This window comes from Trichosurus vulpecula, chromosome 1, assembly GCF_011100635.1.
Source record: "Trichosurus vulpecula isolate mTriVul1 chromosome 1, mTriVul1.pri, whole genome shotgun sequence".
Lineage (NCBI taxonomy): Eukaryota > Metazoa > Chordata > Mammalia > Diprotodontia > Phalangeridae > Trichosurus > Trichosurus vulpecula.
Genome location: NC_050573.1, coordinates 201,586,776 through 201,606,983, shown reverse-complemented (window position 1 = coordinate 201,606,983; position 20,208 = coordinate 201,586,776). Strand labels below are relative to the sequence as shown.

General features: G+C 37.6%; 1 protein-coding gene across 1 annotated transcript in view; it reads left to right on the top strand.

The window, feature by feature from the left end:
• ZNF236 (zinc finger protein 236) overlaps window positions 1-20,208 on the top strand; it is a 228,706-nt gene that overhangs the window by 178,579 nt on the left and 29,919 nt on the right. The window contains exon 29 of the mRNA XM_036760000.1: window positions 19,835-19,966. Within this exon, the coding sequence (XP_036615895.1) occupies window positions 19,835-19,966 (132 nt within the window). The remainder of the gene's footprint in view (window positions 1-19,834; window positions 19,967-20,208) is intronic.

The following is a 20,208-nucleotide window of genomic DNA, read 5'->3' as shown; positions in this document are numbered from 1 at the left end:
CTACAGGACCACCTCCACACCATAATGAAGTGTCAGATTGCAATTTTATTGGAGAACGAAAGTAAAATTCAACATTTAAATTTAACGAATATTTATTAAACTCCTGCTTTAAGCAGAGTCCTATACTAGATGATGAGATACAAAATTTGGATGAAACATAGTCCCTCATGCTTTCTGTTTAATCTGAGGTATAATACACAGACAACACAAAACGTTTCTGTAAGTAACTATCATCTGTATGAAGATGACTGTGCAACCTACATACCGAGCACTCAACTCTCTCTTGAGCTCCAGTCTTACATTATCAGTAGCTTGCAGCACAGCTCACCTTCTGACACATACTAGCCTTGTGATCGTGAAAAAACTGCTAACATTCTTTTCTAGTCTGCCTAAGACTGGTAGGGTACAAATGAGTCTGCATTGATAGAGTTTCTGTAATTTGTCACCCCATAGTGCCAAAATTACTACCCTGATTATCCCTTTCCCCAGGAAATAAATGTAGAAAGTATGGAATAGAAATAGGAAATTGAGGAATCAGTGGTAGTAAGGAAAGTAGGGAGGAAGATATAGAGTTGGAAGAATATGAAGTTGGTTTCAGATATGTTGTGGTTTAGCTGCCAGCAGGGCAGCCATCTAACAACAATCCGGGGTAGTGGGGGTGGGGGGTGGGATATAGATATGCAGAGTTTGAAAAGGCAAGTAAGGGCTACAAATATACATTTGGAAGCTTCCTGCATAGAAGTTATAGTTGAAGCTATTGGAGTGGATAAGTTTGCTGAGAGAGTAAAGAACACAGTGGAAAAGCCAAGCCCCAAACCTTGGGGGAATGCATACATTTAGATGGTAGAGAAAGGCAAAGACAGAAAAGTGCCTTTGTTCTTTGAAAGATGTTAGAGAACAGAAGGGTGTTACAAGATTGGAAAAGGTCAAATGTTGCCCCAGTTTCTCAGTTTAAAAAAGGAAAAAAAAAGATAAGATGAAGCTTGCATATTTTAAGTCTATGAGCTTGAATTTGATTCCTGGCAAAAATCTAGAACACCTTAATAAGGGGATGATTTGTGAACACTTAGGGAAATGATGATGACCAAAAGTCAGAATTGCTTTATCAAAAGTAGTTCATGCCAGACTAATCTCATATTATTTTGTGCAGAGATGGCTAGGCTAGTAGAATGGAGGAATGCTAATAATACAGTATGCCCAATTTTCAGCAAAATATTTGATAAAAGTCATTCATGCAGTCCTTGTAGATAAGGTGGAGATTATGTAGGTTGGATGACAGTACACTTAGCTAAATTCAAACATAATTGACCCTCAAACACCCTAACCACTCAGTTCCTCAACCTACTCACTTCCTATGACTTAATCCTACACCCCACCTCAGCCACACACAAAGATTGTCGTACTTCAACTGGGCCCTTGCTGCTCCAAGGCAGTCCTATTGTACCTCCCTCATCAACTCACTGTCCCAACTCTTTATAGCAACCCTTGTAAATCTTTTCATTCCTCCTCAAACTTCCTTTGATTCCCCCTGCCTTTGTTCCTCCCCTTTTAGGTGAGAATCTTCCCTCATATTTTACAGGGAAAATTGAGGTCATTTGCCGTGATCTTCCTCTTCTCCCCTTATCCTCATTTCATATCAGAGATGCCACTATTTCGTCCTTCACCCATGTCTCATGTGATGAGGCAGCCTTACTTCCTACCAAGTCTAACCCTTCTACCTACTCAGGCAATCTCATTCCATCATATATCCTCCAAGAGATTTCTCCCTCTGCAGTCCCTTCTCTATGACTTATTTTCAGTCTCTCTTTGTTTACTAGCACTTTTCCCTACTGCCTATAAGCATGCCCATGTTTCCCCAGTCTTGAAAAAATCCTCACTTGATCATTTATCTCCTCTAATTATCATCTTATATTTCTTTTGCCCGTTGTGGCTAAACTCTTTGAAAAGTCCATCTAAAACAGGTGCCTCTTACTTTCTCTCCTCTCACTTTCTTCTTAACCCTTTACAGTAATACAGCTTCCAATCTTATCATTCCACTGAAACTGCTGTCTCCAAAGTTACCTGTGATCTCGTTAATTGCCGCATGCAGTGGCCTTTTCTCAGGCCTCATTCTCCTTGACTTCTCTGTAGCCTTTGACACTGTTGATCACATGTTCTCCTTCTTGATACTCTATTCTTTATAGGTTTTCGGTATACCATTCTGTCCTGGTTTCTTTTCCTGCCTATCTGACCATTTCTCCTCAGTCTCTCTTGCTGAATCTCCTTTCAAGATTATAACCTCTAACTGTAGGAGTTCCTCAGGGTTCTATCCTGGGTCATCTCCTCCTTTCTCTACTACTTCACTTTGTGATTTCATCAGCTCCCATGGATTTGATCGCTGTCTGGATGCTATTTTGTGTCAGTCTCTCTGCTGATCTCTAATCTTGTATCTCCCAACTGCCTTTCAGACATCTCAGAATGGATGTCTGGTAGACAATAAACATGTCCAAACTGGAACTCATTATCCGTTCTCCTAACTCAATCCCCTGTATTCCCCAAGAAGTCTGGAAATGGAGGTCTGTATAACCCCTCTTAATTCTAGTGCCTTCCTTCTCTTTACTGTTTCCTATTTATCTTTTATATAGTTTGGCGCGCGCACACACACACACACACACGTTTGTTTGTTATCTCTCCCATTAGAATGTAAGGTCTTTGAAGGGAGGGAGGGGTTGTTCTTTTTTTCTTACCTCTTACTGTATCTCTAGTGCCTGGCATATAATAGGAGCTTAATAAATGTTTATTGACTGACTGGATTCAGAACTAGTTGAACACTCAATGAGTCGTCATTAATGGGTTAATGTCAGCTTGCAGGTTCTCTTGGTGGTCTCTACTGGAGTACCCCAAATAACTGTCCTTAGCTATATGTCATTTGACATTTTTATGAATGGTTTAGATAAAAACTTAAAAGTTCTGATTGTCAGATTTCTAAATGAAACAAAGTCTAGAGAAGGTCAAGATTTAAAAAGGTCTTAAAAGACTAGAAAATTTGAATCTAATGAGAAGAAATTTTTAAAGATAAGTTTTACAGTTGAGTTTAAAAATTAATTTCTCACTTATTTCAGGAGGAAGCATAGCTATACAGCAGTTTTGTTTGTTTTTTTTAAAGTGTCTGAGTATTTTGGTATACTTCAGATTCACTGTGAATCAGCATGATGTGGTAACCAAACAAGCTAATGCTCTTTTAGGCTGCACTGAGATATCTGTCATATCTAGAACATGCAGCATACTAGTCCCATTTTATTCTGCCTTGCTCAAACTAAAATCTGGAGAACTATGCTCAGTTCAAGCACTACATACTAGAAAGACAGTTGATTAGCTGTAATATGTCTGAGGCAATCAGAATGGTTAGAGGACTGGCAATCACTGAAGGATTATTTGAAAAAAGAGAAGACCCAGGGGGAATATGAGGTCAGTCTCTTAAGTATTTGAAGAGCCTCTAACTGGAAATGGGATTTATTCTTCTTGATTTCAGAGGACTCAGAAATGTTAAGTGACTTGTTCAAGATCACAAGTTGAGTCTAGAATTGAATCCAGGTTCTCTGACTCCAAATCCAATGATCTTTCTACTACTTCATACCTTCTTTCCTCTTCAGATCCTCCCTTTGATATACTTATATGACTTTGAAGAAGTCACTTAACATCTCTGGGTCTTGGTCTCCTCATTACAAAATGAGGAAATTGGCTAGAAGGCCTATAAGATTCTTTCTAGTGGTCATACAAAAATGTGATTTTCTTTAGCTGAAACAGAAATGCCTTTCATTGCTTTGTGATTTATTTTGCAAGGTCTTTACTACTATGAAAGTTATTTTGCAAGGCCTGCTCTCAACCATGTTATGTCTCAAGTATATGTCCTTTTCTCAAACGGCCACCACACTAATTCAGTCACTCACCCCCTTTCACCTGAACTATTTCAACAGTTTCCTAATTGGGCTCTGCCTCTACGCTCCTTTCTGTCTTGTGCTCAACTGCCAAAATGATTTTCCTAAAGCATAGGTCTGGCTACTTAATCCTGCTTGGATTCCTGTTCCCTTCTGTTCCCTAAGATCTTTCAAAGATCAAAGGCACTTTTCTGTCTTTGCCTTTCTCTACCATCTAAATATATGCATTCCTTCAAGGTTTGGGGCTTGGCTTTTCCACTATATTCTTTCCTCTCTCAGCAGACTTAACCACTCTAATAGCTTCAAAACCTCGATGCAGAAAGCTTCCAAGTAGCTTTCCAAGTCAGCTTCTGGTCCTACTCAGTAAGCCCCATGAGCTCCCTCCTACCTCAAATATAAAGCCCTCTTTGACATTAAAAGCTCTTTATAACCTAGCTTCTTCCTGCCTTTCCAGTGTTCTATATTTTATTCCCCTTCACCCACTCTATAGTCAGAATAAACTGGCCTACTTGCTGTTCCTCACACAGGGCACTCCATCTTTCATATCTGTGCCTTTGCATTGGCTGTCCCCTTTGCTTAGAATTTTTCCCCTTTTACCTTTTTCTTTCAGTTTCTCAGGTTTCCTTCAAGATTCAGTTCAAATTTCACCTTTGAGGTCTTTCTCATTCCTTCCAGCTGCTGATACCTTCCCCTCTGAGATCACTTCCAGTTGAACCTGTACATATCTTGTATGTACATAGTTATTAATATATTTTCTCCCCCTTTAGAAAATGAGCTGTCTCAAGACATGGACTGTTTTTGCCTTTTTTGGTATCCCTAGTACTTATCACATTGTTATTTTGTTAAACATTTCCCAACTGTATTTTAATCTAGTTTGGACAGTGAGTTTTAACACCTCTACTAGAAGTGCCTTCTTCTATGATCCCAGATAGTTCTATTGACCTAATAATCAACATATTCAAATCCAAAATAATGTTCTCCCTCCCGCTACCTAGCCTCCCCAAATGACCTGCATACAAACCAACTTCTCTTATTGACTTTGCTATTTTTGTTAAATGGCAATTCTACAAGTAATCCAAGTATGAAACCTTGAAATCATCTTTGACTTCTCTCTGTCTTTTCCGTCCATCTCTAGGCAGTTTCTAAGTTTTATAGAGTACTGATCTTAGGACCCTTACTACAATAGATTCTTATTTCTTTTCTTCTGGAACAATTGTGATTCAGATTCTCATTATCTCTCATCTGAACTATAACAGTAGCCTTTTAACTGGATTTCCCACATCTGGCCTCTTCCTGTTCCAACTCACCCTCTATACTCTTGCCACACAATCTCCCTAAAGCATAGTTATTATCATGTTACATTCTATTGTCTATAGCATAAACTCCAACTTCTTCAGTCTTGTTTTTTACAGTATGGTCTGAACTTTTATCTCTAGCTTTATCTTCCAGTATTTTCCTGCCTCAGTCTTATACTGTATGCCTTTGCATCTTGCCTGTTGCCTTTGTGCTGTACCTCTCTTAAAATTCTACCTAGGCTGAACTCAAATGCAGCTTGCCAGTCAGATGTAAAGCACCTGTCCTCCCAGCTTTTTGTATCATTTTATTTGTAAGGCAACTCTCTTATGGTACTTATATTTGATTTATGCTATGCTGACACACTTGTCTTATTTTCCTAATAATTCTAAGCCTCATGAAGACAGGCACTGTCTCATTATCATTATGTTACCTACAAGCCTAACAGAGTTTACAAAGAGTACTTAATGTTGTTTGAACTGAATTTGAAGTCTAGTCTTAGACTTTATTAATCTTATAAAAGTTATAAGTTAATATATTATGAATTAAAATTACACTCAGCCTACTTCATCTACATGTCCTGGAAAGACTATTTTTATACTCTAACCTAGAGCTTAGAAAAGAGGAGAGGAAAGGTAGACAATTCGACAGAATAGTAAGTTTCTCTGAGGCCATGACAAAGACTCCTGTATCCGTAACAGGAATACCCAGCTGCCAAACCCTGTGAAATCTACAGGGTCTAAAGATTAAATCAGATAATGTAAATAACTGTAAACTTTAAAATCTATTACTATATGTAAACAATAGCTAACATATAGGTTTATAAAGACCTTTACGTATTTTATCTCTTTTTTCTTTTTCTTTTTTTTAGAGGGGAGGGCAGGGCAATTGGGGTTAAGTGACTTGCCCAAGGTCACACAGCTAGTGTGTGTGTCAGGTGTCTGAAATCAGATTTGAACTCAGGTTCTCCTGACTCCAAGGCAGGTCAGTGCTCTATTCACTGCACCACCTAGCTGCCCCATTACGTATATTATCTCCTTTGATCCTGACAACAATCCTGTGATGTAGGGTGCTGTTATTATCCCCAAGAAATGTTAAATGACTAGCCCAGTCACATAGTTAGTTGTCTGAGGCCTCTGTGGTGGTGGTTTGGAGGCTTCTAAAATTATGAAGTGAGTCAGATATTGAATTTGGGGCAGAGAAATTTGATAGTATTTGTTGAGAAGTTTAGGGAGTAAAAGGTCTCAAGCAGAAGGGTCCAAGGACTAGGAGAAGAGCAAAATAAGGAGAAAGAAAGGACTTGATCTGAAACAAAAAGAGAAAGATTCAGAGAAAAGGTGAAGTTAAGACTAGGTAAGGGAAAGGAAGTTAAGTGTGTCTCTTGAGGTAGTGCTAAATTTGAAATTCTAAATAGGCTGTCATACTGTTATAGGTGCTAAAAAAAAAAAGAGTCATAACCCTGCAGTTCAAATGATCCACAAGTAATTTCTTACAATAATTTCATAGGGGAGCTAACAAAAGATTAAAATCCCAAATCTAGAAAGCATAAATAACAATTTTACAGAGACCTATAATAAGTGTGTTCTGTTGGTAGTTCTGCTACAGTCAGGTGTCTATTCTTTATTCTCAAATTGTATATAGGCTTATCTCCCTTCTAAAAGAGGCTTTAAAAAGGCTCAGTGAATGCCTCCCTACTCTCTAGGACACCACGGGCAATGAAATATACTTTAAGAATTAGAAGAAAAAAGACTAAAAGATGTGGCTGTCACATCACTTGTGGGCATCTCCTGAAGCGATGAGGCAGGCTTCTTGTTTGATGTGGTCATCGATGAGCAGCAGTTCTGAGCACACTGCAACATGCTGTCCTTGTTCAGGGAGTACTTCAGGGTTGTCTACAGGGACTTGCTGCACAGTGATGTTTTCCTGGACCAGAGCCAGGTGAAGGCAGATGGCTTCCAGAAGCTTCTTGAGTTCATTTGCATGGGCACACAGCATGTGGACAAATTCTGATAAAACAATAGATTCCACCGTGGGGGATAAAACTTTTAATGAACAAGATCCCATGCAGAAAAGTCTTTTGTCAGAACATCTAGATGTGAAACCTTCTGATAGGACTTTACCATTAGCTCTTCACATTGGAACAGAGGACCACCTGATGCTGTTGCCTGTAATGGGTCAGTACAGTTGCATGTACAGTACATTACAGTCGCCTGTAATATAATCAGTCTCCACCATTGGACACATTGTTGAGATCAACTGTAAATGGGCATTCAGAACCACAGTTTATTTTTCTGCAGCAATCATATTGACTTTATGAGCAATGCGGAATTTACTAAATAAATAACTCTGGTAGTGAGTATAAACCTCTCTGACAAGGTGAACATCTTCATATTCACTATCATTTGAGTTGTAATCATTATTTTTCGTTCAGCTAAGTAAAGGCACCTGATCTTGCCCCCTTTCTCCCCCCTCAAAAAAATTTGAAGACCTTCATGTGAAAATCAAGAAGACAAAGTTGTTAAAAAGGTTGAAGGGAATCCTGAGTCATGTCAAGAAACTGGATGAAAGAATGTCACAGTGTTTTTAGGGGGAAAGGATCTCTAATCACTTGAATGTAAGAAACAAATTTACTGCTCTTCTTGAAGGAAAAGTGATGATGATGTAGATATACAGTTACTGCCAGAAGAAAAAAGAATAAGTAGTGATAACTGATATTTCCCTTCAAGAAGTTATTTACTAAACTTGTAACAGTAGAAAGCTTCGCTGCCTTCTCAGGGCATTCCATGTCTCAAACATTATCAAAATACGAATGATTAATTGTGGTGATTCACATGGGCACAGATGATACTTCCTGAAGGAATCTTGAAGCATTACTAAAGATTACAAAGTCTTGGGCAGGAAGCTGAAGATGTTAAGGCCACGGATTATTATTTTTAAACCACTGCTATCTGCTGAAGGGAGAAGATTTAGAAGAGAAAAACAGACTTGAGAAGTAACCACATGCTTTTAAAGATAGCATGTAAGAATGAAGTTGTATTTCTGGAGTGATTACTGAAACATAGGAATGTCATCCTCTTGACCTGGAAGTTGTTTCAGTAAGCAAGAGCTAGGAAAAATATATTTGCCTGAAGTCTTACAAATCTAATCAAAAGAGCTTTGAACTATAGGGAAATAAGGAGGAAAAAAAGTACCTTAAGCAGATCCACCAAGCTAGTTAAAATAGAAATTAGCTACAGTGGAGGAAGCAAAGCATCAATTGAATCACCCAGAATTTCACAGAAGGACTGTTTTGGTTTTGCATTTGTTTCTTCAATTAATCCACTTGCATTTATTAAATGCCTACTGTTTGTCAGGTACCATGCATGCTAGGCATTGGGGATGTAAAACAATATTGAAACAGTCCCTGCCCTTAAAGGAGCTTACCTTCTTACTAGGGGATACAACATGAACAGATATATGTGTCTATGTAAATATATACAAAATAAATATAAGGTAATTTGAGGAAAGGATTAGCAAGTAGGGAGGAGTTAGAAAAAGCTTTATGGAGAAAGTGGGATTTGAACTGAGCTTTGAAGGACTCTAGAGATTCAAAGAAGTGGAATAGGGAGTGGAATGCATTCAAGGCTGGGGGAGCAGTCTGTACAAAACTGACATCATATTATGTGTGAAGAATAGTACGAAGCCAATTTGGGTAGACTATAGCGTGTGATAGGGAAGTAAGGCTGGCTGGAAGGGTGGATTGGAGCAAGATTGTGAAGGGCTTTACATGCCGAACAGAGAAGTTTGTATTTCATCCTAGCACTATTAGGGAGCCACTGAGGCTGAATAAACAACATGGTCAGATCTTGACTTTAGAAAAATCACTTTGGCAGCCTTGGGGATAATGAATTGGAGAAGACAGATTTGAGACAGGAAAAATAATCAGGTGGCTATTATAAGAATCTAGTCAAGAGATAATAAAGGCCTGAAAAGTATGGGGACCTGTGAGTAGAGAAAAAGGAGCATATACAGGAAAAGAGAGAGAGAGAAAGAGTGAGAGAGAGAGAGAGAGAGAGAGAGAGAAGAGAAGAGAAGAGAAGAGAAGAGAAGATTTGGCAGTATATTGAATATGTGGAATAAGGGGAAATTGAGAAGTCAGGTATGACTCTAAGGCTACAAATCTTGGTGACTATTAAGATGGTAGTACTTTCAAAGTTTGAAAATGAAATCACTTTGGGAAGAAAGGTTCTGTTATGGGACAATATAAGTTGGAGATCCTTAGTAGGATATCCACTTTAAAATGTCTGATAGCCATTGATAATATTGAACTGGCCAGCATCAGAAGAAGAGAGATTAGAGATGGATCTAGATGTTAATCTACATGAAGATAATAACCCTTGGAAGCTAGTGAGGTTGGGGGTGGGGAGAGACAGACAGACAGACAGACAAAAGAAGAGAATAGAGAATCTAGAGAGAAAAGAGGGCCCAAGACAGATCTTTTGAGTATAACCACATCAGATGCTATAGGGATGATAATTTCAGTAAAGGAAATAGAATAAAAAGATTGTTCATCTGTGTCAGATGTAACAGACAGGTCAAGAAGGATGAAGATTGCGAAACAGCTATCATGCCTAGCAGTTAAAAGATCACTGATGACTTTAAAAAGACAGTTTCTTTTGAGCAATGGAATTGGAAGCCAGATTGCAAAAGGTTGAGAAGTGAGTGAAAGGAAAGAAAGTAGAGGTAATGAGAAGTGAAAACTTTTTCTATGATTTTTTTTTCCCCAGTAGCTCATAGCTACCATTACCTATTGAGTGATCATCAGCTTCAGTTCTTTGGATACTGTAGTGTTCCATGATTCATAGCCATGTTATGACAGGAAGAATATTATTGTCACAAAGATGGGTCATTGTTTCAGAGAGGAATTTGTGTTAATTTTTTTTTAAGTGTAACTTCCCAAAGGAAATCCATTCTGCTCTCTTCTTCTTGCCAGTCAGCCAGTAGTAAACATTTTTTAAGCACATATGTGTTGGGCACTCTACTAATCTTTGGGGATGCAGAGAAGGGCAAAAGACAGTGCCTACTTTTGAGACACTCACAGTCTAGTGGGGAAGATAATATACAAAAACTATGTATAAAAAAGCTATATGAAGGATAAATGGGAGATAAGAGAGAACTGAGGAAGATCAAGGACGGCTCCTTGTAGAAGGGGATATTTGATGAATAGAGAGAAAATTCCAGACATTCCATGCCCAGAGTCTGGAGATGAGCACCTTGTGCAGAACATTATGGAGGTCATTGTCACAGGATGTACAGACAGTGTCTGCAGATAGAAGTGTCTCTGAGTGGGAAGAGGATAGGTCAGGAGACTGGCACTTGATGAAATGGCATTTTTCCGATCTCTTGATGATAGAAAGACAGGAAAGATATTAAATCTCGATCCAACTTATTCAGGTACAGTATTTGTCCCAGATGTCAACACTGGTAGTGAGGTTATGGTCTCTCTCATGTATATGTCCAATTACATGTAGAGTCTGAATGAAGTATTGATATCCTGGTCAAGCAGAGTGCCATGGGAGCCGAAGACAACATTAACTTAGACTATGAACTTGTTTGTGAGAATAGCTTATATCTGTACATAGTGAGAGATTATGAGCAAGATTGCTTCATGAATAAGCAATGGAAGGAAAAATAAGTTGAAAGCAGTGTTTATTGGAAAACCCATGCAAACATAAATCATCCTGAGTATATTTTAAAATGAAGCCATTTGGAGGACAACATATGGGGAAAAAAAATCCGTCCAACAGAAAAGCTTTGTCAAGAATTGTTGTATAACCTTGAGGTCAGGCTTTAAATGCCTACAATGTGCCAGACACTCTGTTAGGTATTAGGGATGCAAAGACAAAAATGAAATAGTCCCTGTCCTAAAAGAATGTACATTCTGTCAGAATATAGCAGACTTTTTATCGTCAAGGATGATATAGCCACCACATTCGGGCTCTTTCTATATCACAGTTCTAGGTGTACTTGTTGAGGAAGAAATAATGACACTCATGTAAACTAGATGACAAAAACAGCTGGGATAGACCATTTTTTTATATATAGAGAAGGCCTGTACTTTAGTAGGGAGGATTTGGGGGACATTGAAAAATTAATTCTGAAATGCTCTGAAGGAGAAGATATGAAAGATGTGGAACAGTTTTGGGATCTTAGTGTAACCAAAAGGGCAACTAATAACTCACGTCTACTTTCCCATCTATATACAATTTTTATAAATGTGTTCCACTGACAAATAATGGGTAAAATTTTTGTGATAATAGTCTATACACATGAAGCTATTACAAAGAAACAGGTAGACTTTCACAAATAATGTTCCACAATAGATATCCATACCATCACACAATTAATTGAAATGTGTTGAGAATATAACTGTTTTTATTTATAGTTTAACCTGGTGTCACCTTTGGCAACCACCGCATATTTGTTGGCTTGGGTACTTTCTGTGCTCTTTTGTTCTCCTTGTTGTAATTAATTTAAATTGGTTAAACTTCTGGATAAAATGAGTATAATTGCTGTTGATACTGTTTCTTTTGTCCATTTCTACTTTTTACTTTTCATTTACTTTTTTAAATAGTTGAATTAAATGATTTCAGTTGTATATCATTATCCTCAAATTTTAAAAAACTGATTCTGATCTTAATTCTGATGAGTAAATGATCTGACTATAAAGCGACAGTTCCTTCAGAGATAGCTCCTCCATCAATAATGTCTTTTCTTGTCTGTTAAATATATTTCATTCTTCAGGTTTTCTTTGGTGGTCATCATGTCCAATGCTTATGAATTCTTTGATAATTTCTCAAACGTATTCAAGATATAGAGGTATAAGACTTTGTGTAATCTATAAGTTTTTGACCTCTCACTTCCTTTTTCCTCAACGATACTTTCCTAAATATTTCTCTTCCTCCTCACTTTTTCCCACTTTTTCATCAAAGACAAAGTAACAAAGTAAATGTTGATTTAATTTGAAGAGTCTTACAAGGTTCTCTTTTTTTATGTATTTTTTTGGAGGGGGGAACGCAGGGCAATTGGGGTTAAGTGACTTGCCCAAGGTCGCACAGCTAGTATGTCAAGTACCTGGATTCATATTTGAACTCAGGTTCTCCCGACTGCAGGGCCAGTGCTCTACTCACTGCACCACCTAGCTGCCCCTTACAAGGTTCTTAATAGGATTTCTCTACAACTTTATCTTCAGCAACCAATGTTGGTGTGTAAGTTGCAATTATTATTATTGCAGTCTTTTTGCAGATGCTTGTCATTAATACCATAATACGTGATGATCAGATATCTCGTGAAATAGTGTTTCTTTAGTTCTTTTAGGTGTATAATAAACCCACTTTGCCAGCTCCTTTCTTTTCCTCTCCAAGGAATCCTTCCAGTTAGTTGTAACATCTTTTATTCCAGTTTTATTTATTGCAAGAATTCCAAGATTGCTATGATTCAGCTCCCTTAGCGGTATGTTTCTTCACTGGTCATTGCTCAAGGATGTCTTATTTAGATTACCAGTAGACAAATCAGTCAGTCCATTTCCTACTTTGCCAGGCACTGTGCTAAATGCTAGGGATAAAAAATGAGGCAAAAAAGACAATCCCTGCCTTTAAGTAGCTCACAATTTAATGGTGAGGGGTTAGGGAAGGGACATGTAAACAAATATATACTAACAAGCTATATGCAAGATAAATATGAAATAATTAACAGGGAAGGCACTATAATTTAGAGGGGTTGGGAAAGGCTTCCTGTAAAATAAAAAAAGGCATTTTAGTTGTATCTTAAAGGAAGGCAAAGAAGCCACTAGACAGAGGTAGAAAGGGAGAGTGTACCAAATATGGGAGACAGCCAGAGACAGTGCCAAGAGCAGAGAGGTGGACTTTCATTTTAATAGAATTAGTAGGAGGCCACTGTGACTGGACTGAAGACTTATGTGCTGAGAAGTAAGATCTTAGAAGATTGTAAAGGCAGGAGAGATCTAGGTTATGAAAGGGTTTGAATGCCAAACCGGACCTTATATTTGATCCTGAAGGCCATAGGGAACCAGTGGAGTTTATTGAGTGGGGAGTAATATGGTCAGATTTGTGCTTTAGGAAAATCACTTTGGTGGCTCAGTGGAGGATGAATTGGAATGAGGAATGAATTACAGCAGGCTGTTGCAATAGTACAGGCATAAAGTGATAAGGACCTACACCATAGTGATAGCAGTGTCGGAGGAGAGAAGGGGGATGTACTCCAGAGATGTTGCTAAGGTGAAATCTACAGGCCTCGTTAACAGATTAGATTTTGGGGTGGTGGAGTGAGAGAGAGTGAGGTGTTGAAGATGACGCCCATGTTGTGAGATTGAGGGGTTGAGAGGATGTGTTTGCCCTCTAAGGTAGAAGTAGGAGAGTGTTTAGGAGATAATGAGTTCTGTTTTGGACATGTTGAGTTTAAGATGTCTCCTGGACACCCAGTCTGAGGTACCTAAAAGGCACTTGGAGATGTGAAATTGGAAATCAGCAGAGATTGGAGCAAAATAGATAGAACTGAGAATCATCAGCATAGAGATAGTAATTAAATCCATGGGAGTTGGTGATATCACCAAGTAAAGTAATATAGAGAAAGAAGAAAAGAGGGCCTAGGACAGAATCCTGAGAGACACTAATGGTTTGAGGACATGAACTGTATGAGGATTCAGCAAGGAAGACTGAAAAGGAGTGGTCAGGTTGGTAGGAGGAGAACCAGAGAGAACTGAAACTCTCAAGAGGAGAGTATCAAGGAGAAGATGATCAACAGCAGGGATTTCAGAATTCTTGAATGTGGTGGTGGTAGTACATTATTAAAGTTTATTAATGGCCTAAAAACAATTTCATTCTTGGCACCCTCCATCCTGTTCCCCACCACCATCACCTCAGAAACCGAAGGCAGATACTCAATACTGAAGGCCATTTTTTAAGTGTATTTATTTTTCATTTTCAACATTCATTTCCATAAGTTTTAAATTTTCTGCTGCTACCTTCCCTCCACCCTCCCCAAGACTGCATGCAATCTGATATAGGCTCTACATATACATTCCTGTTGAACATATCTTCACATTAACCATGTTGTATAGAAGAAGTAGAATGAATGGGAGGAACCATGAAAAAGAAAAAAAACAAAACAACAGCAACCAAAGGAAAATAGTCTGCTTTGCTCTGCATTCAGATTCCATATTTTTGTTTCTGGATGTGGATGGCATTTTCCATCATGAGTCTTTTGGAATTGTTTTAGGTCCTTGCATTGCTGAGAAAGGCTAAGTCTATCAAAGACAGTCATCACACACTGTGGCTGTTACTGTGTACAGTGTTCTCCTGGTTCTGCTCACCTCACTCAGCATCAGTTCATATAAGTCTTTCCAGGTTTTTCAGAGGTCTGCCTGTTCATCATTTCTTATAGCACAGTAGTATTCCGTTACATTCATATTACCACAACTTGTTCAGCCATTCCTCAGTTGATGGGCATCTGTTCTTGGCCACCACAGAAAGAGCTGCTATAAATATTTTTGTACATGTGGGTCCTTTTCCCATTTTTATGATCTGTTTGGGATACAGCCCTAGAAGTTGTATTGCTGGATCAAAGAGTATGCACAGTTTTATAGCCCTTTAGGTATAGTTCCAAATTGCTCTTCAGAATGGCTGGATTAGCTCACAACTCCACCAACAATGAATTAATGTTCCAGCTTTCCCACATCTTCTCCAACATTTGTCATTTTCCCATTTTGTCATGTTAGCCAATATGATAAGTGTGATGTGGTACCTAAGAGTTGTTTTGATTTGCATCTCTCTAATCAATAGTGATTTAGAGCTTTTTTTTTATGACTATAGGTAGCTTTAGTTTCCTCCTCTGAAAACTGCCTGTTCATATCCTTTGACCATTTCATTTATCAATTGGGGAATTGTATTCTTGTAAATTTGACTCAGTTGTCTATATATTTTAGAAATGAGTCCTTATCAGAGACACTAGTTAGTATCAGCCTTTATACCTAAATTATGAACCCATTTTGACTTTATTTTGGTAAATGGTGTCAGACGTTGGTCTATGCCCACTTTCTGCCATATATTTTCCGGTTTTCCCAGCAGTTTTTGTCAAATAGTGAGCTCTTATCCCAGAAGCTGGGGTCTTAGGGTTTATCAAACAGTAGATTATCATAATCATTGATTGCTATGTCTCATGTACCTAACCTATTCCACTGATCTACCCCTCTATTTCTTAGCCAGTACCAAGTAGTTTGGACGATTACTGCTTTATAATACAGTTTAAGATCTGGTATGGCTAGAACACCTTCCCTAGCATTTCTTTTCGTTAATTCCCTTGATATTCTGGACCTTTTGTTCTTCCAGATGAATTTTGATATTACTTTTTCTAGCTCTATAAAAAGAATTTTTTGGTAGCTTGATTGGTATGGCACTGAATAAGTAAATTAATTTAGGTTGAATTGTCATTTTTATTATATTAGCTCAGCCTAACCATGAGCAATTGATGTTTTTCCATTTATTTAGATCTGACTTTATTTGTGTGAAAAGTGTTTTGTAATTGTGTTCATATAGTTCCTGGGTTTGTTTTGGTAGGTAGACTCCCAAATATTTTATAATGTCTACAGTGACTTTAAATGGAATTTCTCTATCTCTTGCTGTTGGGCTTTTTTAGTAGTATAGAAATGCAGATGATTTTTATGGTTTTATATCCTGAAGCTTTGCTAAAGTTGTTTGTTATTTCAAGTAGTTTTTTACTTGATTCTCTATGATTCTCCAAGTATATCATCTGCAAAGAGAGATAACTTAGTTTCTTCTTTGCCTATTCTAATTCTTTCAATTTCTTTTTCTTCTCTTATTACTAAAGCTAGTGTTTCTAGTACCATATTAAATAACAGTGGTGATAATGGACATTCTTGTTCCCCACCCTCCCACCCCCGACCCCTGTCTTACTGGAAATGCATCTATCTTATCCCCATTACATATAATGCTTGCTGATGCTTTTAGGTAGATATTACTTATCATTTTAAGGAAGGCTCCATTTATTCCTATGCCCTCTTGTGTTTTTAATAGGAATGGGTGTTGTTTTTGTCAAAGCTTTTTCTGCATCTATTGAGATAATCATATGGTTTCTGTTAGTTTTGTGGTTGATTTGATCAGTTATGCTGATAGGTTTCCTAATATTGAACCAGACCTGCATTCCTGGTATAAATCCTACCTGATCAAAGTGTATTATTCTCATGATAAGTTGCTATAATTTTTTTGCTAATATTTTATTTAACATTTTTGCATCTATATTCATTGGGGAAATTGGTCTATAATTTTCTTTCTCTTTTTGACTCTTCCCAGTTTAGGTATCAGTACCATATTTATATCATAACAAGAATTTGGTAGGACTCTGAAGGTCATTTTTAAACTTTATTTCATGGTTGCCCGTGGTCAAAAATATTCATTACCAGTTGGTAAACCTTTTGGTGACATGTCTTTCTCTAATGCTAGGAGTGGTGTTTGAAAAACAGATTGTGTCTGGATCACTACTGATTAGAGAAATGCAAATCAAAACAACTCTTAGATAACACATCTCTCCTGTCAGATTGGCTAAAATAACAAAACAGGAGGATGACAAATGCTGGAGAGGATGTGGGAAAATTGGAACATTGCTACATTGCTGGTGGAGTTGTGAGCTGATCCAGCCATTTTGGAGAGCAACTTGGAACTATGCCCAAAGGGCTATAAAAATGTTCATACCCTTTGACCCAGCAATACCACTTCTAGGGTTGTATCCCAAAGAAATCACACAAGCGGGAAAAGGACACATATGTACAAGGATATATATAGCGGCTCTTTTTGTGGTAGCCAAGAAATGGAAATCAAAGGGATGCCCATCAATTGGGGAATGGCTGAACAAGCTGTGGTATATGAAGGTAATGGAATACTATTGTGCCATAAGAAATGGGGATGATACGGACTTCATAACAATCTGGAAAAACCTACACGATATAATGCGGAGTGAGCAGAGCGGAGCCAAGAGAACATTGTACACAACCACAGATATATGGATTCTGTGAGGACCAACCCTGAGATACTTTGCTCTTCTCAGCAACGTAAGGTGCAAGGACAACTCCAGAGGACTCACAATGGAGAATGCTATCTTCATCCAGAGAAAGAACTGTGAAGTTTGAATGCAGATTGAGGCACACTTCATGCTCACCTTTTTTCTTCTCTTTTGTTTTTATTTTTGGGGTTTGTTTTTTTTTTTTTTTGGTTCTGTCTCTTCTTTCTCATGATTCACTCCATTGGTCATAATTCTTCTCCACAACTTGACTAGTGTATAAATTAATTCAATGCGAAGTTATACATGGTAGTTATATGAGATTCCATGCTGTCTTGGGGAGGGAGGGGGAGGGAGGGGAGAAAATCTGGATCTCAAAATTATGTAGAACTGTGTGTTGTAAACTAAAAATAAAAAAAAAAATTTAATAAAAAAAAAAAAAGAAAAACAGATTGTGTCTGTTACTAGGGCCATATCTCAAGACTCCCGGCATAGGTAGTACTTGCTAAAACCTTGATTTCACTGGCATAAACATTGAGAATTTAGGATCGCCTCCATTCTAAGACTGGCATTTTCCCTGACTGTCCCCCATGCCTGGAATTCTCTCCCTTTATTTCTCTCCTGGCTTCCCTGAAGTCTCAGTTTAATGCAAGTAAGTGCCTTCCCACTGTCGTTTATCTTCTGCTGATCCTGTGTATATCTTTTTTGTAAGTAGTTGTTTACATGCTCTCTCTCCCATTAGACTGTAGGATCCTTAAGAGTCTGTTGTTTTTTGCCTTTCTTTGTATCCCCTGCCATTGGCAAGGTGCCTGGAAAATAAATAATAGGTACTTAATGAATGCTTGTTGACTGACTAACATTATGAGCAGTACCTTGTAGAGGATTTCAAGAATAGAAATATAAAATAATATTAAAAATAAGGAGTTTGCCGCCCAGTGGAGAAGGCAATATTCAAACAAAAATGTAATGATTTACAGGATAAATTGAGGATAGCCTAAGAAGGAAGACACTAAGATTAAGGAAGACTTTGAAAGGATTCTGGCTGTGACTTTACCTGAGAATTGAATGAAGCTAGGAGGGAGAGATTAAGAGGGACATCCAGTGAAAATGCACATAATGAGGACTTAATAAACACTTACTGACTGACAAGCATTGTACTCTTTGCTGGAGGACAGATACAAAAAAGACAGTCTCTGCCCTTAAGAAACTTATATTTACAAAAAAAATAGCTTTTCTTTTTTTTTTAGGGGAAAATAGAGAAAGGAATTCTGGTCTGGGAAGTTACAGGACAGTGAGGCAAACCAGTAAATAGCTGACCCTGTTCCTTAACGCATTGATAGTGTCTATTTGATTACTGTTCTTAGACTAAGAAGTAAAGTTTGGGAGGTTAGGGGAAGCCAGCTCTTAGAAGCATGAAAGGACATTGGCCTTGATGAAGCATGGTCTAGGGCCTATAAAAAATTGAGGGAAAATGCACCTCAAAAATACTCTTCAGTTTTTTTGGAACAAGACGAATTATTACATGTTATTTTGCTATGTGTTTATCCTGCCTACATATTAAACTTCATGGAAGCTTGTATGTGCTGCATTGTACATTTTCATCAAATGTTCTAGCTTTATTAGGATGAAATTAAATTTTTACATCAGCAAGGACTTTATTGAGGGTTGGAAAATAACTAGTGCTATTCAAATACTTGTCTATAGCTCTCTTGTACTAAAAAGGGCTTGAGTACTATGTTATCCCTATTTTGTGTTTGTGTTGTTAGTCCTACTGTGTTTAGACTAGTTAAGTGAATTGCCTAGGGTCATGCATCTTTTAAGTGTTTGAATCTGGAGTTGAATCCAGGCCTTCTGTAATTCAAGTTCAATACTCTGTCCTTTGTGTCTCTGTATACACGTAGTGTTCCCTTCATTTCAGTTTTAAGTTTCAAACAAGAAATAATACCTCTGAATTAAAGAATCATTTCCTCTTAGCTAGTTGGCTAATGTTCATCTGTGTTGGTATCTTCTTTTTGTGCTTCTGATTTCACATTACACTTATAATTCTTTTCCCAGTGCCTATTATCTAAGTTGTCTGAAGTATTCATTACCTTTTTATTCCTAACTTAACCACTAATCATTCCCACTTTTCTGACCCTGTGCTTGCAGCTTTTCAAAATAAAATAAGCTTGAGTAAAAGACATTAAAAGTTCTGGGACTTAAATTCCACAGTGTAATATCATTTTGAGGTATATTAACTGATTTTAACTCCATTTAATCAGCTATGTTCTTTATAAGTAAAGTCACTTCCATTTTGTAATAGTTTGCCATTTTGTAAAGTAATGTATTCATCTTAATTTTTTAAAGTATAAATTGTTAACCTCTCTAGGTCTGTTTTCTCCTCTGTAAAATAAGAGGGTGAACTAGATGACTTCCAGTATCCCTTCCAACTCTAAAGCTATGATACTATTCTCACAATATATGATTCATCTTTAATGTGTATGGTATCTTAAAAATTATTGTTTACTTTGATAGTCATTTAACAGTTCATGAAATTATATTTTTCTTTTTATTAGGCTCAGCAGTTCCCAGCTCTACTAACAGATTCCTCTCTTTCTGGCCAAAGTGGGACAGGGTCACAGCAAGTAATACTAGTGAGCCACACGCCGCATTCAACTTCAGGCAATTCTGATGAACTCACCTATCAGGTACAACGTCCTGTTATGTTTGACAATTCTTAGATTCCTAAGTATCATAGATTCAGTAGGATTAAAGTTAGTTAATCAATAAGTATTAAGTGCTTGCTAAGCATTGGGGATGCCAAAAAAAAAAGTTTCTGCTTTCAACGACCTCAGTCTAATGAGGATGAGAAAATGTAAACAATTGTGTCCAAACAAAATATATACAGGATAAATTGTGAATGTCTCAGAGGAAAGGCATTGAGATTAAG